Source organism: Ochotona princeps, chromosome 16, assembly GCF_030435755.1.
Source record: "Ochotona princeps isolate mOchPri1 chromosome 16, mOchPri1.hap1, whole genome shotgun sequence".
In the NCBI taxonomy this organism is placed as follows: Eukaryota; Metazoa; Chordata; class Mammalia; order Lagomorpha; family Ochotonidae; genus Ochotona; species Ochotona princeps.
In genome coordinates, this window is record NC_080847.1 from 4,233,797 (window position 1) to 4,260,221 (window position 26,425).

Here is a 26,425-nt window from a genome sequence, read left to right on the forward strand (position 1 = left end):
TCAAGGGCTTGTTCAATAAGAGTACATTATAAAACTAGTGTGAAACATAGGCTAGCTTTCCCGAGATGATTCCTTGCCCCAGGGAAAAAACTATGGACAGGGGCCAGCTTTATGGTGCGGCAGGTGAAGCTGCCACCTGCAGTATCAGCATCTTATGGACACCGGTTCAAGTCTCCGCGGCACCACTTCCAACCCAGGCCCCACTAATGCACTCGCAGAAGCAGCAGATGTCCCAAACACCTGGGCCTCTGCCATTCACATGGGAGACCATAGAAGCAAGTATCCTGCCTTCCGCCGGGCCAGCCCTGGCTATTGCCAGCATCTAGGGAATGGATCAGTGAATGGAAACACTCTGTCTCCGCTCTAGCTCTAACTCTGGCCTTCAGATAAATAAATGCATCTTTAAGCACATAAAAGCCGTGGACAAGGAGTTGGGAGATGTGTCTGGCTAAGTCTTGGAGCTTGACTATACCAGGGAACTCACTTGAGGACCTGCTGCCAGGCAGCAATGCCAGAAATGAGCTGTGGGCATGAATGCAAGGTGGTGCTGGCAGGATTGCACAGGCAGGACTCCCACGCTCAGAGGATGTCTCTGGCTCTGCCCTAGAAAACACAAAGACTACCCCTACCTCCCCATGTACCCCAGAGGCAGCCTTACACCCAGCAGGGTCTCTGTCTTGCACAGCCAAGCCTTGCTAACTCCATTACTCGGACCCAGCGCAGTAGCCTAGTGGCTAAAGTCCTTGCCTTGTATGCGCCAGAATCCCATATGGGTGCTGAGTAGTGTCCTGGCTGCTCAGCTTCCCATCCAGCTCCCTGCTTGTAGCCTGGAAAAGCAGTAGAGGATGGCCCAAAGCCTTGGGACCCAGGGAAGCTCCTGGCTTCAGATCAGCTCAGCTCTGGCCATTGTGGACACTTGGGGAGCAGACCAGAGGATAGAGAATCTTTCTGTCTCTCCTTGTTTCTGTGTAGTTGCCTTTCCGAAACAAATAAATAAATCTTTAACAAAGAAAGAAAATAAAAACTCTACCCCTGAATCAGACCAACCAGGACTTGGGTCCTAGCTCTGCCACTCCCTGACCATGCAGCCCATCCTGACAAGTCCTTGGACTTCTGAGCCTTGGCCTCCTCTGTCAAGGAAGTTATGGAGCCCTGGAAATGAAATGATAATGGTGGGTACACCCGAAGTTCTTCTAAAAAGTTATGTTTAACTTTTAATTTGAAGAGTCTCATTTCAACATCAACAATTTTTAAAATTCCCACAAGTCTCCACTAACTAACAGAAGACTAAGTCAAGCTTTCCTCCTTATGTCCCTCCCAATCAAACTTCTGTGATCTCCCCTGGACGTTCTCCATCACACCCAAGCGATGGCCTGAGCAGCCTTCGATTGCCATGGAGACTCATGACCAAAGGTATCCTCACGCAAACTTCTAACCATTTCTTCTGCTCATAGCAAAAACTAGGCTTGCCACATCAGACAGAGGGTGTGCCTGGCTGGTTGGCTCTGGCCTGGCCACTGTCCAGCCCACAAAGTCCTCTAGCCGGATCAGTGGTTTCTGAAGCCGAGATGCCTATAGCTCCATTTACCCCAGCCAGTGGGTACCCCAAAGGCCCAGCTGGGAGAAAGAACCACATTCAACCAGTCGGTGTCTACAACATGCCTGATACGTGCTGGTCATCATGCGAGGCCCTGTAGCAATGAGTAAGACAAACATGGCCCTCATCCAGGAATACCAGGCTTGGGGAGAAGGAAGCTAGAAAACCACAGAAATACAAGCCAGAGTGACACAGCTCCCCAAGAGAGGGTTAGGGCAGACTCAGAGACTAACAAGAAGCACAAGAGAATGCAAGGCACAGAGCACAAAAGGATCCCAATATCAGTAAGATCTTCAGCAACTAATCCACAAACCCTCCCAACAGCCATGCACACGTGTTGTAATCCCCACTCCACAGATCAGGACGTGAGCCGCCAGAGGGGAAGTGACTGGTCACGTGGTAAGAAAGAACTGAATTAACAACAATCTGGCCTCTGTCTTGTCCCTCTTTCTTCTCCAGAATAGGGCTTCTCCTTTGGGTCCTTGTCCTCAACCCCAAGTGCTCATTGCACCCCTCAAGGAATAAGGAGCTCTGGGCCATGTCTTCCCAGGACAGGAAGCTCTCTATATTCTGCCCAGCACACAGTTAAACAGAAGATCACCATGGACCTTGACACCACACACCCCCAACACACACCCCTGAGGTCCTTACAGGACAGGTGCAGCCCAACGCCACCGCCACACTGCTCCACAATTAGTGAAGGACTCGGCAAACTGCCTTGGGCTAGAGGACACCCAGTGTCCCACAAAGTGACAATGGATGAAGAGCACCCTGAGGCACAGGGACATGGTGGTCACTTCTTGTAGCTGTGCCCATCAAGAGAGCAGGTCTACTTCCTCCCTAAATGGGGGTCAGCCTTGTAACCCACCTGGACCAATCAAAATGTGTGCCAAAAGGATGCCAGGCCATGGTGCCTTGTGCAACCTTGAGGCTCTGGCCTTCCTGTCTCCCTGCCTGCCTCCTGGAGACTACCCCTCCACTGGAAGCAGGCAGACCGTGCCATCTGCCAATACCCACAGGCCCAGTAGTGAGATCATTCAGAACCTTCCAGCCCAGCTGAGAGCAGCTGCTCAGCTCCTTGAGCTCAGCCACCTGCATCAGAACCACACACAATGATATCACTGCTGCTGAAGCTGCTGAGTTGTGGGACTGCACCCTGAAGCTCCTGCGACTTCTATCAACAGCCACAATGCACCCGGCACCTGCTCCATTCCAGGCTCCTGTACAGTCCCTTGTGTGATAACTCACTTCGCCCACGACGCCTGCATGAAGTAGGTCGCTTCCCCTTAGTTAAATTCAAAAGCAAGTGGAGGTGTGGAGAGGCTCAGTGATTTACCCATGGCTACGCTCCAGTGAGCAGCCACACTCAGTTTATCTCAAGTCGGCGACCCCCATCCTCTACACATAACATACACGTAACGAGCTGAACACTTGCCGAGCCCTTTCTATCCACCAGGGGTCAAACTAAGCTCTTTATGTGAATGAATTTGCTGAAAATCTACCACGGCCTGGGGTAGCTCTTGCTAGTATCCCCATTTTGTGAATGAGCAAATAGAAGCTCAAAGAGGTGCAGCGACCTGCCCAAGATCTCACAGCTATACTGAGCAAGCCAGGATTTGAACTCAGGCACTGTGGCTCCCGTGTGCCGCTTCTCAGTCATTACTCTGCAGTTGCCATTATCTGTAACTATCGAGGCCTCTGGGTTTCCCCAGCGCTCACATGACCAGGCAGTCTTTTCAGCAACACTGCCCACAATGCCTGCATCAAAGACACGGACACCGTACCCTGTGCTGCTCGGCAACACAGCTCCTCCATCCACAAAGCCAAGAACCAAGCCCAGCCCCACCCAGGGGCTTCTGCATCAGAAAACAGAACTTCTGATGTGGAGATATGGAATGTGGGCTTCCCCACCAGAGGCAGGGGCACCCTGGGACTCTCCTCTTGCCTAGAGAGACAAAGGGCTCAGCCAGCCGTCTGTATGACCCTGCCTGACAGGCTAGCAGATCCCCACCTGGTGCCCCAGGACCTCTCTCCAAGGAACTTCCCTGCCCAGAACCACCTGGGTGTGCACAGCAACCCAGGGGCAACAGTACAAGTGTGTCACATTTGCCTTCTCAGTCCCCACACTGCCAACAGTGGTCACACACTCCTTCCACAACCCTGGAAGCCCGACAGCATCTCAGAGGTCTGCCCCGGAAGGAGACCAGGCAGGCGGGGTCGCCTCCAAATCACCAAGTCCTGAGGAGAACAGCTACACTTGCTCTGGGCCTCAACCCAGTGAGTGGAGGAAGCAGGGTTGCAGGGGGCAGCTCAGCAGATCTCTGGATCATCTCCATAGCCCTCCGGGGTGAAGGGTATCAGAGGTGAATCACACAGCAAGAAAGCAGGGGGCTGGTGCAGGAACCTGGGCTGCACCCCTAATCTGTCTGCGCTGTCTGCTTCCTGGGTTTCTTCTAGTGTAATCCCTTGGTAGCCCTCCCCCCACCACACACACATAGCAGACCCTCCAACCCAGCAGGCTCTAAGAGACAATATTCCTGCCTCATGAGCTCCATCCTCTCCAAAGGTTGTGTCCACTCAGACAAGCAATCAAGTCAACTACTGGGAAAACGAGCAAACATGTGTTGGCTTCCCTGGACGCTGGCACCCCAGCCCCAGAAGCTTGGCAAAAGCACCCAGCCTGGGTTCCCTGGCACCCATATTCCTATCCTCTTGCAGCCAACTGCCAGAACTGACTTCTTATTCTGAAGACTTGTTTAATTATTATTTTTATTGGAAAGGCAGATTTAAAAGAGAAAATTACAGAAAAAACTTCTGCCTACTGGTTTACTCCCCAAGTGGCCACAACAGCCAGACCTGAGCCAATCTGAAGCCAGGAGCCAGGAGCGTCTTCCAGGTGTCCTATATGGGTGTTGGGCCCTAAAGCATTGGCCCATCCTCCACTGCTCTCTCAGTCTACAAGCAGGGAGTTGGATGGGAAACTGAGCAGCTGGGACATGAACTGTTACCCCTATGGGATTCTGGTGCATGCAAAGTAAGGATTTAGCCACAGAGCCATCGCACTGAGCCCCAGAGTTGACTTCTGAACAACACACCCAAGGTCAAGGCCTGGACTAGATGCTCCCTGATCACCACGGTCTCCATTTCTGTTGGGGTCAAGATGGCCACAGATTCTTTACCACTGTTGGCACCCATAGTAAGATCGCATCTCCTATGCCCCAGGTCAGGACCAGCCTGGCACTTGGTTTGACCCAACAGACTGCAAAAGCAGCACTCCGCCATTGTCAAACGTAAGACCTCTGTAGCTTTCTCTCTCTCTCCAGACTCCACGTAGGAATCCAGTTACTATAAGCCCACCATGCCAGCATGGGACATGTCCTTGTGAATAGTGCAAGTGACACTCAAGAGAGTCAGAACCCTCACCCAGCTGAGCCTGGTCAAGGTACCATTATTTAAGACAGAAGACACAGAGGTTCTACCAGCTGACCTCCCACATGGCTGGCAAGGGCTCAGTTACTCAAGTCATTGCTGCTGTCTCCCGGGATCTGCACTAGCCAGAACCTAGAACTGGAAGCCAGGATCAGAAACTGAAGCCAGGTCCTCTGATGTGGCACAGGGGGAAACACCAGCTTGGCATCCTAACCTCTAGGCCACACCTCCACTTGCCCATGTTCGATACAGTTTTACAGCAACAGGAAACTATACTCCCTCCCAAGATAGGTTTCCAGGCCTGCAGAGTGAGGCTTCTTCCCCACTGGTGACATGGAGAAAGCCTGTCCCCTTTGTAAGCCTGGGGACCCGAAGTGAGTCAAACCATCATTCCAAACAGACAATGCCACTAATCAAAGTCCTCACAGCATAAGGTTTCACCGACTTGACCTCTAATCTGCACACCAACCCACTAGGTCCCTACCACTATCACACCCATTACACAGACATCAAGACCCAAATGGGAAACCAAACACCAAGCAGAGTGGCAGGGCTGGCAGGCTTGACCAATGGCAGAGCCACTCTCAGATGATGCCCACAACCCCCTTACCACAAACTGACTGGCAGCCTGGAAAACACACACTCATACCTTCTGGGAACGCAAGTGAGTTGTGACCTTGGGCCACAAAGCACAGTCCCAGTAGCAAAAAGGTCTGTTAGGTCAGCCTGAGTGCTATTTCCTAGCCTCCCTGTACATGCAAAATCTCCCAGGGTCCCTTCTGCAGGAAGTAGAAATCATCTGCATCCATGTGTAACAGCGCATTATGGCGCAGTGCATGAAGTCTGCCTATGATGCTGACATCCCATGTGGGAGCTGGTTCAAGTCCTGGCTGTTCCACTTCCTCTCCAGCTCCTTGACAATGTGCCTGGGAAGGCAGAAACAGATGGCCCAACAGGTTTTTTTTTTTTTAATTATTTATTTAATTGCAAAGGCAGATTTATAGAGAGAAGGAAAGACAGAGAAAGGTCTTCCATCTGCTGATTTACTACCCAAGTGGCTGCAATGGCTGAAACTGAGCCAACCTGAAGCCAGAAGCCAGGAGCTTTCCCCAGGTTTCCACGCCATCCTCTACTGCTTTCCCAGGCCACAAGCAGGGAGCTGAGTGGGAAGTGGAGCAGCTGGGACACAAACTGTCACCCATGTTGGGATCCTATTTTATGTAAGGCAAGGATTTAGCCACTGAGCTACAGCACAAACCCCTGGCCCAAGAGCCTGACTATGCCCATGGGATACAAGGTAGAGAACCATAACCTATTGAGCCACTGTGCCAGCCCCAACAAGCCAGCTCTTCAGTAGTGTAGTGACAGTCACCCTACAAGGTGCTCCCAATCTTTTTGGAGTCCCAAAGGCATTGCCCCCAACCCCTTGTCAGGCAAAACTGTTAGCCAAACAGGAGGCAAGGGACTCAGGTAGAAATTAGGAAGTGGAGAGACATCTCCAGGCCTTCATGAAACGGGTCTCCAAGCACAGACACCCTGGGTGAGGCACTGAACCTTGAAGGATGGGACATCTGCATCACACCTAACAACATCTGGACCAATCTGAACATGTGCGAAGGAAGCTAAGACAGGTTACCCTCTTCCAAGGTGAGTTCTTTGGAGCTGGGCATTCATGACACATGCTAAGCTGCTGCTTGCAATACCTACATTCCTTATCAGAGGGCCAGGGCTTTTTTTAAAAAAGATTTATTTATTTTTATTGCTAAGTCAGATACACAGCGAGGAGGAAAGAAAAAGAGGATCTTCTATCTGATGATTCACTCCTCAAGTGGCCACAACAGCCAGAGCCTAGCCGATCTGAAGCCAGGAGCCTGAAGCGTCATCTGGGTCACCCACACGGGTGCAGGAACCCAAGACTTTGGGCTGTCCTCAACTGCTTTCCCAGGATGCAAGCAAGGAGATGGATGGCAAGTGGGGCTGCCAGGATTAGAACCAGCACCCATATGGGATCCCAGTGCATGCAACACAGGGACTTTATCCACTAGGCTATCGTGCCAGGCTGCAGAGGGCTAGTTTTAAATGCCGATCCTTTCGTTTCCAATTCTGTTTCTTGCTGCTGTGTTGGGAGGCAGCAGCTCAAGTGCCTGGTTCCCCGTTACCGACAGGGGAAGCCCAGATGGAGCTCTGTGCTCTTGGCCTTGACCTGGCTCAGCCCTGGTTTTCACAGGCATCTCAGGAGTGAACCATGAGACGAATAGTCTCTCCTCCTCCTCCTCCTCTGTCCTCTCCCTCACACATCTGTTTGCTCTGCCTTTCAACCAAATGAAAATGCATCTTAAAATAAGCAATTTTAAATGGCCTTTTGTGTAGAAAAGCAGAAGTCATGACTAAAATGAATAGTTCCAGACTCAAGCTAGCAGTCACAGCCCTGCCCATCAGTGCCCATACACACTTCCTAGAGTCTATACTCACTCCAAGACCACTGCCAATCCCAAGCCCAGCAGCAAAGCTAGAGCCCAGGGCAGTGAGGGGAAGATCAGAGATTAACCAGAGAAGCAAGAGTTTCCAAGGAACATGAGACACCAACTCACATCACATAATGGATTCTGTATAAAGCACAGCCATTTGGGAACTACAGATCAGACCCACAATGGACACTGCTTCACCCCTAATAGGATGGCTAGAATCCAAAGAAAGGTAACAGTAAGTGTTGGCAAGGATACAGAGAGCTTGAATTGGCACACCTATATGGTAGCCAGTGGGGATGCATAATAGTGCACCTGCTTGGGGAGGGCTGGGGAGAACCCAAGTATCTATGTAACTGTGTCACATAATACAATGTAATTAATGAAGTTAAATAATAAATAATTAGAAAAAAATAGTGCACCTGCTTTGGAAAATAGTCCTGGAAGTCCTTTGGTGAGTAAACAGAGTTGCGGATGACCCAGCCATGCACTCCGGTGCAAATTCACACTGATGTTCAGAGGCACCGATGCATGATGACCAAAAAGAAGTGAGCTCTGCAGCCCATCAGCTGACAGATGCATAAAATGTGGCTAATCCACCTGAGCATGGAAAGAAATGACACACATCACCTGCTACAGTAAGGATGAGCCTCAGAAATACCTGGAGTAAAAACATAGCTCTAAAAAGACACCGCCCACGGAATGTTCCACTCACACAAGTCCAGCACAGTCATGGAGACAGAGCAGACTTGTGGCTGTCAGGGGAGGGAGGAAGCAGGGGTGATGGTTAAAGGGGTACAGACTCTTAGGGAGGAATAGTGGGAATATTCTACAGTCAACTGTGATAACATTCACACGACTCAAGCATGCTGAAGATTTCAGGGTTGGACACTGACACTGGTAAACTACAAGGTAAGTCTCTCCATGAAACTCCACCTTTTTTATTGGAAAGGCAGCTCTACAGAGAGGAGCTAGACAGACAGATCTTCCATCCGCTGGTTCACTTCCCAAATGGCAGCAACAGACAGAGCTGATTCTAAGCCAGGAGCCTCTTCCGGATCTCCCACCCGGGTGCAGGATCTCAAGGCTTTAGGCTATCCTATACTGCTTTCTCAGACACAAGCAGGGAGCTGGATGGGAAATGGAGCAGTCGGGACAGAAACCTGCGCCCATATGGGATCCCAGCATCTGCAAGGTGAGGATTTAGCCATTGAGCCATCAAGCCAGGTCCAGAAGCTCTGCTTTTTTAAAACAAAGAGTAGTTTTCTCCTCAACAAAACCAGAGCAGTAGCTCGAGGTGGAAGTCAGATATTTAATTGTTCCTGCCAATCAGGCAGCCACAGGGCCATGTGGCCCCAGATTCTTTCTGTACAGGGACACACAGACCCCAGGCTCTTGGGAAAGTGCCTTCTTGCTTGTTTGTTCCACACAGAGCTCCAATCACCTCAATTCACAGTGAACGGTCACCTGATTCTTGAAACAGGAAAATGATGCCCATTCGTTTTCTATCAACAAGCAGTACTGAGCAGTCAGCGTCACAGGAGTTAAGCCACAGACCCTGCCCTGGAACACGGCTAGGATTCCCTGAGCAGTAGATCCCACACAGAGAACAGGAAAACACCACCAACTCCCAGAGTCCGCTGTGTGTGTATTCAGTGTGCAGCCTGAGCCCACAGCCAGGATTCAAAACTCCCAACATCTCCAACATCCATGCTGCCACCAAGGCCAGAGCCACGCTCCTCAGCCAGAGGGCTCGATCACCCTGGGGTTTTACAGCCTGGGCCAGAATAAACACACAGCCAGAGAAGGAAGCCGGGACCACATCCCAGGCCCTGCGTGTGCCTCCACATCTCAAGTCAGGAAAAACTAACACCCAGTCATGGGCAAAGGTGGAGGGAGGCCAGAACAACCATCCCAAACCAACCAACACTCTGAGCCCAAATCCCATGCCACAGGCTTGCTTTTCTCCTGGAAATTCTTCCAGAAGTGGAAATGACCAGAATGAGGCCTTAACCTTAGCTGTACCAATGTTCCCAGAATCAAGGCTTGTGCGGGAAAATAGGAAACTACACCATGTCCAAAAACAGAAGACTGGTTTTAGCTGAAAAAAAAAAAAATAAGGCTGAAAACTTGAGTCCTGTGACGCAGCACAGAAGACGTGGCCAGCACTGGCGCCACCATGCTTTTCACAACTGCACTCAAGGCCCACAGCCAGTGGGGAAGGGCAAGTTCACTCTCTCCTGGTGCACTCCCCATGCAGCCAAAAATTAAACCACCTACTTTAACATGGTTACAACTGACCAGGAACATCTAGCAAAAACCTTGAGCTGTTTGGGGTACATATGCCAGGCAACATCCTACGGAAGGACTTCACACGTGGGGTCACTGTGAGGGAAATGCATGGCAATGATGGCTTTTTAAGATTTGGTTTTATGTAATATTACTCAGCCATTATAAAGGATGAAATTATACCATTTGCAATTAGACGGTCCCAACTAGAGACCAGCATGCTCAGTGAAATAAGTCAATCCCAAAAAGACAAATACCATATGTTCTAATATAAGGAAACCATCATGCAAACTGTAATGTATAGTGATGGAGTAATGGAGACTACCATATCCAGATGTGAAGACAATGCAACATGCATCCCTACTTCCAAATCAAAGATAGACTCCCAAGCAAGTGTTAGACCTATCTAGACAATGGGATGGAATGTCTGACATTGCACCAGCAATGTCGGGGCACACTTAAACAGCAAACTGATGGAATTGTAACTCCTTATGAAGGAATATACTGTTGTGACAATATGGGGAAAATCAGTTGGGGGTGGGAATTAGGGAGAGAGGAATCCCAGACTATACTGAATCATATCATAAAATTCAAAATTTAAACTGAAAAAGTTCTGGTTTATTTGAAAGGTAGAGCTAGAGAGCGAGCTTCTGTCTGCTGACTCACTCCCGAAATGGTCCCAACAGCCAGGGCTAGACCAGGCTGAAGCTCTGAACCCCTACCTGGGCTTTCCCATGGGGAACAGGGTCCCAGGCACTTGGAGCATCTTCCACCACCTTCCCAGCCACAGTAACAGGGAGTTGGATCAGAAATGCAGCAGCTGAGACTTGAACCAGCAACCATATAGGATGCTGGAGTCACAGGCAGTAGTTTAGCCTACTGTCCCATAATGCCAGCCCAAGGAAGGATTAATGAGTTGTGATAATGGTTTTCCCAGAGACAGAATGGTATGTGTGAGGACTGAGCACTTGACTGTGTTTATATTCGGTCTCAGGACAGAGAAGATCCAAAGCCAAGGTCAGGACTCCACCGAATCAGTAGGGGCAGTGTGAGAGTCCCACAGTCACTCAGTGGAGTAACCACAGAAAGCTCAGGTTCATCAATACACAGTTCCAGAAGTTGGAAAAGCAAAGTGCCTCCTCCAGCTTCTAGAAGTCTCCTAAATTGTTTGGCTTGTGTCCCTTCCTCCATTTTCTTTTTTTCACTATTTTTTTGTTTTTGTTTTTGTTTGAGAGGCAGAGAAATGGAGGGAAGGATGGAAAACAGAGACAAAGGTAGAAAGCAGCAAAGTGCTGCAAACAATAGCCAGGGCTAGCCACACTGAGGTCAGGAGCCAGGAACTCAATCTAGGTCTCCCACACGGGTGGCAGGCAACCAGCTGCGACCCATCACCTGCCTGCGACGCACACAAGTCAGATGGGGAGCCAAGGGGCCAGTGTTGTGGTGAAAAAAGATAAGCCACTGATTGCAATGCCTGCATTACATGTCAGAGCACCTGTTAAAATCCTGGCTGTTCTACTGTCAACCCTTGCTTATGCAACTAGAAAAGCATTAAAAGATGGCCCAAGGACTTCCACTCCTGCCACCACCTAGGAGACTAGATGGAGTGCCAGGCCCCTGGCTTTGGCCTGACACAGCCCCAACCATGATGCCCATGCAGGAAGTGAAGCCATGGACAGGTCTCGGTCTCTCCCTGTCATTCTGCCTTTCAAATAAACACATCTTTTAAAAAAAAAATTAAAAACAAAAGAAAGTAAAGTGGGGCCTGGAACAATACCCTAGCAGCTAAATCCTCACCTTGTGTGTGCCGGAATCCCATACGGGCGCCGGTTCATGTCCCAGCTGCTCTACTTCCCATCCAGCTCCCTGCTTGTGGCCTGGGGAAGCAGTAGAGGATGGCCCAGAACCTTGAGATCCCACACCCACATGGGAGACCCAGAAGAAGCTCCTGGCTCCTGGCTTCGGATCAGCTTAGCTCTGGCCATGTGGCAGTTTAAGGAATGAACCAATGGATGGAAGGTGTTTCCCTCTGTCTCCCCTTCTCTCTGTAAATCTGACTTCCAAATAAAAATAACAGATATTAAAAAGAAAAAAGTGGGGCCAGAACTTGAAGCCAGGAGTTACGATATGGGAATGAAGACAGGAAGAATAAAGGAAGAGCTCATCCACCTGCTGGTTCACTCCCCAAATTCCTTCAGCAGCCAGGGCTGGGCCAGGCCAAAGCCAGGAGTCAGGAATTCCATCCTGATCTCCAACACAGACGGCACGAATCCAAGTTCCTGGGCTGGCCTCTGCTGCCTCCCAGGTGCATTTGCAGAAAGCCGAACTGGAAGCTGAGCTAGGACTCAATCCCAGGCACTCTGCCACGGGATATCCATGTCTCAAGTGGCTTAACTCGCTGTGCCGCAAGGCCCACCCCTAAGCAGTCTAAGTCATGTGCTCAGCCCCTTCATTTCCTCCACCCTCAAAGCTAGTGGTGTGCCATCTTCCAACGACTCTGCCCCTCCCAGTCCCTTTTTTTTTTTTTTTTTAAGATTTAGTCATTTACTTGAAAGATCTTGCATGTACTGAGTCACTCCTCAAATGGCCCCAATGCCCAGGGCAGGGACATGCTGAAACCAGCAACCTGGAAGTCCACCTGGTTTCCTTCATTGATCTCAGGGGCCAAGCACTTGTGTCATCTGCTGCTGCTTTCCCAGGCCAATCAGCAAGGAACTGGACCAGAAGCGGAGCAGCCAGAACACTAACTGGCACTCATGAGATGCTGGTATTGTAGGTTTGGCTGAACCTGCTGTGCCACAATGCCCTCATAACTGTGATATATAATTAACCCCTGTGATCCTCCTGTTAACTGAGTGAGGGATTATCTCACTTTACAGATGGAGACACTGAGAAACTAAATAAACCTTTCTACCGTTAAAATAAAACCTTCAAATTAAAAATAATTTGCAATTAGGGAATCAGACCTTAGAACCCTTAAACTTGAGTACCCGGTGTTTGTTGTGCAATTTTCCAAACATACACAAAAAAATTTCTGGGCCTGGCATGACAACTCAGTGGCTAAATCCTCACGTTGCAGCACCAGGATCCCATATGGGTGCTGGTTCTAATCCTGGCTACTCCACTTCCCATCCAGCTCCCTGCTTCTGGCCTGGGAAAGCAGTAGAGGATGGCCCAAAGCCTTGGGACCCTGCACCCATGTGGGAGACCTGGAAGCAGCTACTGGCTTCCGGGTTCAGATCAGCTCAGCTCCAGCCATGCAGCCATTTGGGAAGTGAACCAATAGATGGAAGATCTTTCTGTCTCTCCCTCTCTGTAAATCTGCCTTTCCACTAAATATAAATAAATCTTTAAAAAACAACAACAGTGCATAGAAGATCTTTCTTTCTCTCCTTCTCTGTAAATCTGTTTCCAATAAAAAAAATCTTTAAAGAAACTCAAAGTTTCCTAAAATTGTTCATAATGGTAAAATTGTCACAATATAGCACAAAATGAAAAAAGCAGGGGTTTTTTTCTTTTCTTTTGTATGTTTTGTTTTTGTTTTTTGGTTAAAAGAATGCATCCTGCAAAAACACATCTATATCTTGGGTAAGAACAGATGGTGAGAAAAATTACCCTGGCTGTCCACCCCATCTCCCCAGGCCAGGGAGTACGGGGTGGCCTCATCCAGCGGTCCCTGAAGTGTCTCTATTGCTGCTTCCAGGAGGGGGAAATGGAGCTGTCTTGGAAAGAATCACACACAGCTAGAGGGCCTCGTGCAGAGCTGCTCTCGACAGATTGACGGCAACCTCAGGGAGGCCCTTCTCACTTCCCCAGGGACAGAGTCTACCTGCGGGGGGGCTTGCCCATGGCAGAGGCTGTAACAGGCCAGGGAAAGCCTGGAGTGGCTGGGCAGGCTGAGAACCAGGATACCTGCCAGGAAAATCCCGAGGAAAAAAGTGAGACAATGCGGCTCGGGTTCTTGAAGCTGGCAGACAGGACCAGCTCCTCTCCATCCTATACCTCCTCTATCGTGCAGGGTCTCTGCTTTCCGGGCCTGTCACTTTGCTAGTTTCTAGTCTACAAATTAGTGAGGTCCCAGGTTTTCCTTCTTAGCACAAGAAACCTGCCTCACACCCACATGTGCACTGCTCCCCAACACTCACGCCCACCTGTGGCCACCAGGACTGCCTGTATAACATGAAGCTGCTTCAACAGTTCACTGGCTGGCTGACACCCCCGGGGGCTCCCCGCCACTCCTGTGCTTTACTACTGCCCCCACTGAGGCTTCTCCTTGCAGGAGAGCAAGGAGGGGCTGGGATGCCCAGCTCAACCACAACACCCAACAGCCCTGAAAAGACCCCCAACTCTATGTCACAGAACAGCAGGAGGACCCTCCTCGTGAGCAAGCTGTCTCCTGGCCACCTGGTGATGTTTCCAAGCACAGATGTGGGCACCTGCTCCCAACAAGTGCCAAGACCCCATGAGTCAGAGGCACCCTGTGTCAGGCACATCCCAAATTGCAAACGTTGGCTACACAGCAATCTGGACAGGGAAGTTCTACAGTCACCCCATCTTTCAGATAAGAACACTAGGCTCAGAGAAGGCAAGGAGTCAGGTGGAGTGCCCATGGTCACACAGTCAATAACACCAGGGCTAACACTGCAACCATGAAAGGATAACTTAAAGAGAGAAGTTATCTCAGAGATGCCCTCTCGTAACCCAGCTCCTGCCATCTGCGGGAGGCTGAGACGTGGAGGGCAGCAAGGTCCCCTCCCCAAATGGCCAGCTGGGCACTGGTCTGAGGAGCACTGATGGTGGGCAAAGCGCTGGGTACCCCTCCGAGGGGAGCAGACTGGAGAGTCCAGGCCCCAGCCCCAAGGGCAGACACAGCTGGAAAGCAGGAAGTGTCAGCCACAAATGGCACACCACTCAAGTCTCTTCCAAGATAGAATAAAACATTCCACTCTGCCCCATACACAGGAGTCCATTGGTGAAGCCGCCAGTTACAGCTCCGACATTATCCTGACTGAGTGAGTTCCAGCTGCTCCACTTTCAATCCAGCTCCCTGGAAAGCAACAGCAGACAGCCCGAGTATTTGGGCCCCTGCCACTCTCATGGAAGACCTGGACGGGGTGCCAGGCTCCTGGCTTCAGCTTGGCCCAGCTGGGGCTGTTGAAGTCACGTGGGCAGTGAACCAGAATCTACCATTTGGCCTCTTTGTAACTCTACCTTTCAAATAAAATAATTTACGCACACATACACAATTATGTACTTCAAAAAGTTCATGATGCAATGAATTTCAAAGACCATTTGGCATAGAAAATAGCTCATAGTAAATATAACATTATGATGAAAAGATGCATGTATTTCGGGCCCGGCGGCGTGGTCTAGCGGCTAAAGTCCTCACCTTGAAAGCCCCGGGATCCCATATGGGCGCCGGTTCTAATCCCGGCAGCTCCACTTCCCATCCAGCTCCCTGCTTGTGGCCTGGGAAAGCAGTTGAGGACGGCCCAATGCATTGGGACACTGCACCCGTGTGGGAGACCCGGAAGAGGTTCCAGGTTCCCGGCTTCGGATCGGCGCGCATCGGTCCGTTGCGGCTCACTTGGGGAGTGAATCATCGGACGGAAGATCTTCCTCTCTGTCTCTCCTCCTCTGTGTATATCTGGCTATAATAAAATGAATAAATCTTAAAAAAAAAAAAAAAGAAAAGATGCATGTATTTCAAAAAAATCTTGTTCCAGAATTAACAGATATCTCCTGTCATTTTTCCATGAACTTTTGCATTTATTTTATTTGAAAGTATTTACAGCAAAGCTAAAGTTTAGAAGCAGTGGACATTATTATTTGAGACAGCGTCCATTTATTACCAACCCCCCCCCAAAAAAAAGCAGCACAAAAATTATTCACGAGGTGAAAGATTCCAGACCTTGAGCGGAATGGACAGGAGGCCATTTCAGTAGAGCTCTCACAAACCACATGTTTTCCAAGAACGCTGCCATCTCTAAACATAAAATCCACTTGATCATCTAGAACTACTTTGGTGCCTCTGTATTCTGGAACAAACTTATCTCCAACTCTCACCTTCGTTGCTCAACTCCCCACCCTTTCCTTTACTGCCTGATCCAACAGCTCCAACTGCTGCTGGCAACACTTTTCCTGGAGTTTTTCTGGGAGCACAATGCCTCCTGTGGCACTCCTTGCAAAACTGTACCCGGTCAGAGAGCGGGAGCTATTTCCTGAATGCTGGTCCTGCACAGCCCCACTGCTGCAGCTCCCATTCCGTTCTCATGCTGGCCCAGGCAGGTGTTCGTGAGCTCTGAGAAGCAGCCTGTTATCCCACAGCAGTTATCCTGCTAAGAAGGCTGTGCCCGTGCCTGGAAAGTTTCCTCCTCCTCACCCCATAGAGAGGCCACGCCGAGACCTACCCTAGCTGAAACAGCACTGGCCCAACTGCTGGCGGGTTACTCTTGGCCATGTCACCTCATGTCTTCCCACCTTGGCATCAATCAGCATCCAAAGTGATAAACACGTGGGTCTGGCTTTTCTGTCTCCTATGAGACAGTCTGCCCCATTCACTGAGTCACTTCTGGTGACAAGCACAGCACCAGCTCCTCCGTATTTTCATCTCAATGAAGGAACAAATCCTAAGAACATCAGTGACTACCACCCAGGAGACAAGACAACCTTGAACTAACAAGATCAACAATTTCTCAACCACTTGCACAGAGCACAGCTACACCTCCCATCAGGAATGGAGGCATGGTGGCCAGTCTGTGTCAGGGTCCCAGCTCCTCCACTTCCAACCCAGCCTTCTGCTGATACACCCCAGGAGACAGCAAGCAATGACTCAAGTACATGAGTCCCTGCCACCCACACAGGCCTGGTGGGGCTCCTGGCCTTAGCCTGGCAGAACCCCACCTACTGCCAGCATTTGGGGAATGAAGCGGTAGGTTGGACGAATGTGCTTGTTCACTCTGCTCACTCCTGTTCTTGCTCTCTGTCACTCTGCCTTTCAAGTAGATGAAAACAAAGATCCATAAAAAAGAAACTTGCACTGTCAAGGCTATTTCTGAGCCCAGTGGGCTCTAGCCTGAAGGGCACGGACCCCGAGGGAAGCAGATGGGTGGCCAGGAGCAGGAAGCAGTCACAACCAGAGCAAGCCCCTGTGCTCATCTCACTGTGCTTCAAAGCGAACACCTAGGGTGTGTAGGGGGTGACAATCACGCTGGCAGTGATCATGACAAGTTCTAAAGCCCACCCTCTCTGCCAGACACACTAGCAGCATGTCACCTGGATTTCTTCATTCCATTCCCACAGGAGTCCGAGGAAAAGGGGGCGTTTGTTATGTGTGACCATTTACACATGAGAAACCGCAAGCACACACAGGTGGCGGGAGAGAGCTCAAGTTCATTCTGCGCCACTTCACTCCACGTGCAGGGCCAAGGTTTGAGCCCAGGCCTTTGGGCTCTAGAGTCTGTTTTTATAAACATCCACCTCAAGCCTCCAAATGAAACAAATACACTAATAGATGCTGTGGGCCTTGGAGTCGTCGTTTCCAATGAGGAGCTGGAGGGAAGCAGTATGGTGACCACTCTCACACAGCAAGGCCATGCCAGTGAGAAAACACCCGTGTCACCGCTTCCAAAACATTCCAAAAATAATCGCCAAAGATAGTCACCTTACTATTTATTTATTTCTTTCAGAGATGCAGGGAACAGAAGAGCTCCCATCTACTGGTTCATTCTCTAAACATCCACAGTGTTAGCTTTGCCGACCACCTGAGAAAGAAAATACTAGGAGTACAAACAGGCCTTTATAGTGCGAAGTCCACTCCTGGGCCTTGCCCCATGCAGAGGAGGAATGGCCAGGAGAGCAAAGAACTGCAAGTGGGAAAGACAAGCTGGGTAGCGGAGACAAAGGTTTTACACCCCTTCTGACGTGGGTGCTGACATCAGCCTTGCTTGGCCCCTGATAGGACAAGGAATGTCAGCCTTTATTCATCATTGGCCCGTACGTGGCCTTGGCTGCCTTGGGGGCGTGCCAGATCTCTGGCTGAGGTCACTGTGGTGTCCACCCACTTCCTGTAACCATGGTAACCATCACACAGTAGCCCCTGAACTCCAAGCAGGAATCTCCAGGTCCCCCACGTGGGTGGCAGAGCCATCAACTTGCTGCCTCCCAGGGAGTGCATGAACAGGAACAGGAACTGGCAGCAGAAACTGGACAAAACCCAGGCCTTGCAACGTGGAATGTGGGTGTCTCAACCACAAGGCCAAAGGCCCTCCACTATCCACATCTGTAATGGAAAGAAACCCAACATTGGACTTCACCAAGAGCCAAGCTGACCGCCTTGGGCTTCCTGGAACTTCCCCACACGGCATTTGAGATCTCCTCCTGGCCCATCTTTCTTTCTCCCCATGCATCAGGAAATTGCTAGGTCAAAAACCCAGTCTTCTACATCGGGGCGTCTCCAGCAGCCAGCAGAGTGTGTCCCTGCACACACGTGGCATGTGGCATCCGAGCCTATGCCTTGCACTCCAGCAAAATGTGAGGGCAGGGGCACTCCAACACATTGGAACACTTCCAAGTTCACTCAGAAGAAAACCACTCAGAATGGGAAGACAGAACAAGCTGCCACTCTGCCTTGGCTCATGTCATCTCCTCTCGCCCTGCTGGCCGGCAACCCCTTGGGGCTCAGCGAGGTGCTCACACACACCAAGCGTAATGTTAGCACTCATGTTAGCCAAGCCAAGAACCTGAGGCCAGGAGCAGTCCCCAGCTACGGGCAGCCAGCAGCTGGAGAAAGCACACCCCAGCCAAAACAGGGACCTGAGGATAAAAGTCCCTTCAGCCGACTGGGCAAGGGCCAGGCCCCCAAAGGTGGCTCAGCACACAGCTGCCTCTGTTCAGGCCTCCACACCAATATGCCCAGAGCTGGCCTTTCTCCACTGAGACTCCCTGACCAAGGCTTTGTGGGCGGGAGGGAAAAGAGACCACAAACACAGCCTGGCCCAGCCATTCCACCAGCTCCCTCCCTCTGCCCAGACTCATGCCTGTAACTGCAAAAGGCCAGAGCTGGGAAGACTGCAGCCCTGCCCCACCCATGGCTTGGGAAGTAGAAGGGAGACTGGAACCTGGCAAGGGGACTCTCTCAGGGTGCACAAACGTCTCAGCCGGGGCCAGGCCTTGGACCTCCTCCCACACAGCTCTTTTTCTTTCTGCTTACTGTATTTCATTTTTATTTTAAAAATTTATTTTTATTGGAAAAGCAGATTTACAGAGATAAGAGTAGACAGAACCTCCATCTGCCGGTTCACTTCCCAAATGGCCACAAAGGCCGGAGCTGAGCCAATCTGAAGCCAGGAGCTTCTTCTGGGTCTCCTACGTGGGTGCAGGGTCCCAAGGCATTGGGCCATCCTCCACTGCTTTCCCAGGCCTAAGTGCTGTATGGGAAGTGGAGCAGCTAGAACACAAACCGGCACCCATATGGGATGCTGCCCTTGGAGGTGGAAGATTTACCAGTTAAGATGATATGCCAGTCGTTCTTACTTTCAACACAGTTAATATACCTTGCATAGAAAACAGGGCCAGGCGTGGAAGCCTAGCAGTTAAAGTCCTCACCTTGCACATGTCACCGGGATCCCATGTGGACGCTGGTTCTAATCCCGGCATTCCACTTCCCATCCAGCTCCCTGCTTGTTGCCTGGGAAAGCAGTCAAGGACAGCCCAGGGACTTGGGACCCTGCCTCTGTGTGGGAGACCCGGAAGAAACTCCTGGCTCTTGGCTTCGGATCAGCTCAGTTCTGACTGTTGTGGTCACTTGGGGAGTGAATCAGCAGAAAATCTTCCTCTCTCTCTTTTCTGTATCTCTGCCTTTCCAATTAAAAATAAATAAATCTCTAAAAAAAAAAAAAAAAAAGCAGGAATCTTCAGGATGAAGTGCAAGTCTCGACCCACCACTATGATCTGCTAAGATGAACTTCAATAAATAAATAAACAAACAAACAATACCCATTCATTCCTACCCACACTCTATCATCTCATTGGACATGGGAACAAGCCATGAGCGGGGAAATCACCGGACACACCTCCAGGGAAAGGCAAAGACTGGATGCTGAGTCCACAGGTTCTGGGCTCAGGTCAGCTGCCACCGCCAGTCTGGGATGGGCATACCTCCTCTCCAGGAGGCAGCTTCTCTATCCTTAAACTGAGCCAGGCTTAGAGAATTGCTGGTGACTGGTGACAAGAGGCCATGCAGCTTCTGCTAAGACCACCCCGTAGTCAGCACTTGGTCAACTGTCCCAGCGGGGTCCAGTCTTCCAGTCGTAACCACCAAGGCACCACCATGTGTGAAGGAAGATTCTGGAAACTTCCAAACCAGATACTATACCATCTCAGTACCACTAAATGACCTCAGCCCCAGCCAGAAAGAGTAGAAGAACCACCTGACTAAACTCTGCCCTATCTCGGACCCCCGAATGTACTCATTTGCATAAGTAACACCCGCTGGTACCATGTTTGTCCTCCGGTCTCTCAGTGGCAAGGACAAAAATGAGCTGATGCAAAGGACAGTCATACCAGACAAAGTCCCCAGAATCCTCCTGATTCAACACTTTGTCACGTGAGGTAAAGCAAATGCTGATTCTGAGTTCTTCCCATCCCAGCTTCGAAACACTTCCCGCTGGACAGTTCCTTGTACAAAACAGGGCCTAGAGCAGTACCTTGGCCTCAGGGCACTAGCCGCCAGGCATGCCTTGCCTCGACTTGTGTCTCCAGACACTGCCACATGCTACCACCACCACCCCGCCTCCGGCCTCAGGAGCAAAGAAGGTAAAATAACCCCAGGTGAGAGCCACTCAACCGGTCAGACAAAAGGACCTCACAGCAGCTGGGATTCCCATTCTCAAAGCCACACACTGCCTCCCAGGTAGCCCTAGGCCACATCTCCTGCAGACCCCAGCCAATTCCTGCTCACCACACCCCCTGAAGGAACAGGAGAGCTGGGCCTCCCTGCAAGATGCCACCCTCAGAGCAAAAGGCTGGAGACTGGGTACTGTGTTGGACCAAAGCCCTTGGGTGTGGCTCCTCATGAGCTTATTCCTGGCCACAGCCCTGGGAGGCCAACAGAAGTGTGGTTCCCATTCTGCAGGTCAGATCACTGAAGTTCAAGAAACAGCCCGGCTTGATTTCTAGAGCAAAGCCCACTGAGAGCTCTTGCAGTCAAGGCCTACAGCACTGATGCCTAATAAAACAATGCAGGTTCCCTGAGGATTTGAATCTCATTTAACTACTGCTGTAGTTCCAGTACCTGGAACAGTACCTGGAAGAGCAAGCATTCAAATGTGGGGGCAGAAGAGGAGGGGGGCAAAGGAACAGAGGGAGGGAATGGGGGAGTGGAGTGGGGGCAGGCTCCAGAGCAGTCACTGGGGTCACACCAGGGGGCTTCCTGGAATTCAGAGCCCAGAGCAATAGCCCACCAATCACCCACTCAGCCACTAACTGGAAAAGAAGTAAAGAAATAAGAGAAACCTGGGTTGGAGGTGGTAGGTACTTACAGGGTGAGGGTTTTGGGACAAAAGCCCAGCTCACACCCAGCAGGATGAAATAGGAGCCAGCACTTCCCGAATCTGCCACCCAAGCAATTGCTGTCAGCAGCACAGCTTGGGACCCGCTGGTCAGGGAGAGAAAGCCAGCCACCCTGGGCTTTCCACCTGTATCAACCGTCAGTGTTTGGCCCGATCCACAAGCCACTACCCCAGCCGCACCATCTGTCTGGGTCACGGGAGAGGTCAAACATGGCCCCAACGAGTAGAACTGGCATGGTGGGTGGATGTGCCATTGGCCACCTCCTCAGCTGGGCAGGGCTTCCTGCCTGGCTCCCATGCCCAGGAAAGGTCTTTGGGAAAAACATTTCATAGTTTCCCCTCCTGATAAGATCAGTGCAATCAAGAACTGGGCCAGGCTCCTGGAATCCACCTGGGAATGGCTAGGTTCAGAACCCCATAGCAGGGAGGGTTGAGGGAATGGGGACCAGGTGCCCTCAGATTTGGGGGTTCCTTTGTGGGGTACTACGACAATGCCCTTGAAAGTTGAAATATGCTGTACCATTGAACTCAGAAATGAGTCTTCCAAACAGCAGACATCTCCCCTCTGTCCCTGCTACACAAAGAATGTGTGCCCACCTGTGAACCTGGCACTCCCAGGGACCACACAGGGGGAGCCTAGGACCCAGAACGTCCCTCCCAGGGACATGGCCAAAAGGAATAAAAACCTGCACACAGGAAAGTGGCACACAAACGCTCCCAGCAGCTCTAGTTGTGTTAGCAAAAAAGCAGACATAACCCCAACAGACCAAAGGATAAGCAAGCCGGGAAAGCCATCAGAGGGAATTCTAGTTAGCTGTAAACAGCAACGGAATTCCGACGCAGCCTTCAAAGCAGATAAGCCTTGAAAACAAGAGGCTGAGTGCAAGAAGAGGCAGCGGCCAGTGGCCACCTTTTACACAGTTCCATTGGCATGAAACGTCCATGAAAGGGAAACCCACAGTGAAAAAGCGGACGAGGAGCTGCTGAGGGGAGGGTGTGAGACGGGCACGGCAGAAGGGTGCAGAGTTTCCTTGTGAGGTGTGAGGACAGGACATCCTACACAGCAGGTGAGGCACCCGTGTTTCACGCTCCAGAGCCTGAATTTGACACCCAGCTCTGCTCCAACTCTAGCTTCCTGCCACCCACATGCTGGGTGGCAGCACGTGATGGCTCAAGCAGTTGGGTTCATGCCAGCCCTGGGAGAAACTCCCCACTGAGTTTCTGGCTCCCAGTTTTGGCTTTAGTCTGCTCCTGGTCATTGTGGGCATTTGGGCGCTGAACCGGGGACGGCAGTTCTATTTCTATTGTTTTCTTTCTCCCCTACCCCAAACAACAATGTTGAAAATGTCATGTGAAATTTTAGTGTTTGCACTTAATTGTAAACATAACAAAGCCACCGCAATGGACATTTTAAATGGGTGAGTTATATGTATATATGAATTACAACTCCATAATGCAAGTGTTAATAAAAATGCAAGTTGTTGCAGCTAACAACAAAAAGCTGTAAACAGCACGAAATGTCCAATCCTGGGTTAAACTGTTACACATGGCCAGGTGCCAGCTGCTCTATGGCAGTGCGCAATGAGACAGATCCACCTGGGCTGATAAGCAAACCAACCCCAAGAAAATTACTCCATAGAAACAGAAATCAGGTACAAGAGTGCACCAGTTCCTACTTCTACAAGAAAATACACACACGACACTGGCAGTGAATATCCCTGAACAAAAGAAATTGGCAATGGGTTTGTCTCCAGGGTCTGGATTAGGAGGGAGGGAAGAGAGATGTTTGCAGGGGAGTTGTCCAGCTCCCCAGCACACAAGAGGGATTGTCTATGAAAAAAAAAATGAATCAACGAGAAAGGCAAAGCAAAGCAAGCCTGCAGCTGAAAATGGCCTAAGTGCCCCTACTCTACTTGGTAAAAACAATCGTAGGACAAAATCAAAGAAAGATCCCTCTGCTGGAACCAGGAGTTCATTTGAAGGCTACAATGCATTCAGCAACTCATGAGGCCTCTAGCTGCTGGGGTCTATCTGGCCCCCAAGCTACAGGTTTGTGCTGAAGTGAACCCATTAGCTCTAAGGTGGGCATATGTCTTCAGTGGACTGGAGGACCAGATAAGCCCTGAGGCTTTCCAACAGGGAACATGATGAGCAGTTCCAGCAGGCTCTCCGAAAGTCAAGTCCAAGTTCGTTTACTTAGGCTTCTAGTCTGCCACCAACACTTCCCTTCCTGGCTTGGTATTGTTGTGCCAGATTTTGATATCCCCAGAAAATCATCAAGTCTGAAGTCCATGCTAAGGCATAAAGGTAGTTTATTCAGGTTAACCTAGGTCTCCCAGCCACCTCCCCTAGCCCAGCATGGCTGGAGGGGGAGGGGCAGCCGCAGTGAGGCTGCTGTAGGATCCACAGGGAGGACAAAAAGAAGCGTGAGCCAGAGAGAGCGTGCAAGCCCGAGCCCCCCAGTTCTTACACATTTTAGGCTATTAATTATACAGTCATGATTTAGCAGGCGTCTATTGGTGGATTTGGAGCAAGCAACTTTCAAAAAGTACAAATTGATGAGCTATAGGGTGGTGAATCTTACCAAACACCAGGTACCTCCTTCCTGAGGAGTGTCCTGCCGGGTGTCACGTAGACTATCAGGCCTGGAGTTCACACAGCCCCCAGCCAAGCCATTAGGGCAGGAATTACAAAAGGCAGAAGACACCTAGGTTCTTCAGAATCTGCACCAGAGACCCACACCACTCAATAACACTTTCACTTTTAGAATAAAACAAGGTGTCACACAAGCAAGAATTACAACACTCATAACCACTGAAGGCAGGAGAGCAGGTGCTGGAGTCAAGGCGCGCCTTGCTGCCTCAGCCCTTCCTGCGGGTACTCACAGAAGCCCTCAATTTTGTCAGCCGTCTTGCTCCAGGCCACTTGGCGGGTCTCCATGATCACCTGGACAGTCCTCCGCTCTGGTGTGGACTTGCGGAAGCTGAACACGGTCATCACCGTGCCCAGCTCCAGAGCTCTCTTGATCTGGCTCTTCTCATACTCCGGAAGGGCCTCCACGTTTGCCATGGTGTTCATCGTGGGCCGCTCCAGGGAGAAGGTAGCAGTCGGGAGAAACAAGGAGGCTGGAAGAACAAAGCTGTGAGTTGATTTGAATTCACTGAGGGGGCGGCTTAGTTAACAGAGCACAGACTCCAGGGGCCAAACCCCATCACACGCTCACCCTGTGGAGTTTTAGAAGGTTCTAGTGGCAAGAACTTACTGAACACTCGAGCCCAGGCAGAACACAGGTTTAAAGGAAGTCCCCTGACTACCACCCTGGTTTTGAATAACCAAATTGCCCCATCCTGGCACAATCCCCTCCCTTTACTCCCACCCCCCATTGTGAATATTTCAATATGCAAAGCAGCCCAGTCTGGCTCCCAGCATCCTTGTCTGGCCCACCTCAAAGACACTGACCACCCCTTGACTCCAAGGTAAAGTAGGCAACAAACAAGAACAGAACAAAACCTGACCTTCACATTGTGTCCATGGAATCCTGAGCCACAGACCTCTCTGATGGGAAATGGGGATCAAGGGACAGGAAATATCAGAATCCAGCAACTCCAAGTCCAAACCCTGGTGTAAGTTTTGGCTGACCATGAGGCCCGGACAGCCTGCTTTGCCCTGCTCCCTGCCTCAAGCACAAGTGTCGGGACAGCAAGGAAGTTGCAGCACAACACCTGGTGCCAATTCCTAGCAAGTGCCCTTGGCCTTTGCTTAGTTATCAGAGAGGTGCTTGGGTTCAAGGTCTTGGAGGTGTCCATGGAGGCTACCCACCAGCAACTCCAGATCACCCACAAGGCTCCTCCAAGGGTCTCAGATGTAACTGTTCTAACCACCTGCTAACTGACCCATCAACAGCCAAACAATTCCTTTCAGAACATGAGCCACATCATGTCATAGTCACTCCTCTCCATGGGCCCCACAGCCATGCCCTGAGCCCTCACTCTGGGCCACTCCACTATCCTGATCCCAGATGTCCAAGAATATGCTGCCTGTCCCTAATATGGAACTCCAAGTCCTGAGCTCTGGAGCAGAACCCAGTGGAGCCTACCTTGCTAGCTCAGGGCCAGCTGTTACAGGAAGTCATGTCAACTCTCGGTGCCTCCTTTTCACTACGGCACAAGAAAGTATCACTGCCCAGGTCTTACACATTTGGAAGGATTTTATAAGCCAATACATCTCAGGCCCTTAAAGCAAGGAGACAAAATCAGGGCTCTTTAGTTTCAGCTACTGTGAGTATTGCCACCAACTGTCTGCGTCCTGCCTGCTCCGCCAGGTCCCTTTAGAGGCCCATAGTGGTTTCTCTGGCACCCCTACGGTGACAGTCACATTAAGGAAAGTTCTCCCATTCAAAGACCAGAAGTGAGAGATAGGCATGCAGCCAGAGCTATGGCACGGCCACCAGTCAGGTGGCTAAAATTCTGAGCCTCAACTCCCCATCTGCACAACTGGGGAAAGGGGCTGCAATAAAATACCTTCCAGGGATGACAGGCAGCAAGGACTACAAGCGGCAATGTGTGTAGAGCACAAAGCAGTGGGCAGGGCTTTGGTCAACATTCATCAGCCAGCGGCGAGCACGGTGACCGAGGGCCCACTCTATGGCAGGCACCTGCTCCCAGATACACCCACACTAGGTTGCAAATCAGGTGAAGGACAGGCCCAGCCTTGACCTTTGTCCCCTCCCTCCCCTGCATACCTGTAAACCAAAGGCACCTCCTCAGGTGCACTGGCAGAAGACTGAATCATTAATTACACCTGCTCTCTACCCACTTGGAAACAAACCAAACAATTCCAAGTCTGGCTGAGAGTGGCAGCAGCAAGAAAGGGGCTCTCCATTTAATCTGGGAAAGGGTGAAGAGTTCAGGGCATTTCGGTAAAGATTCTAGGATATGGGGCATCAGGAGACAACCTTTGAAAATGACTGAGGAGGAAAGACCAGCCTAGAAGTCAGCTGAAGCTCAAGCGTTCTTGTCTGCACATCGCCAAGACAGAGGAATGGGCAAGGTACCCTGTGGCTCATCTGAGGAACT

The 26,425-nt window shown here is 50.7% G+C and overlaps 1 protein-coding gene across 2 annotated transcripts in view; it reads right to left on the bottom strand.

Moving 5' to 3' along the window:
- PLCG2 (phospholipase C gamma 2) overlaps window positions 1-26,425 on the bottom strand; it is a 133,361-nt gene that overhangs the window by 81,935 nt on the left and 25,001 nt on the right. For both annotated transcript variants that reach the window (XM_058675174.1, XM_004584054.4), the window contains exon 2: window positions 24,236-24,475. In XM_058675174.1, the coding sequence (XP_058531157.1) occupies window positions 24,236-24,428 (193 nt within the window). In that variant the 5' untranslated portion in view covers window positions 24,429-24,475. The remainder of the gene's footprint in view (window positions 1-24,235; window positions 24,476-26,425) is intronic.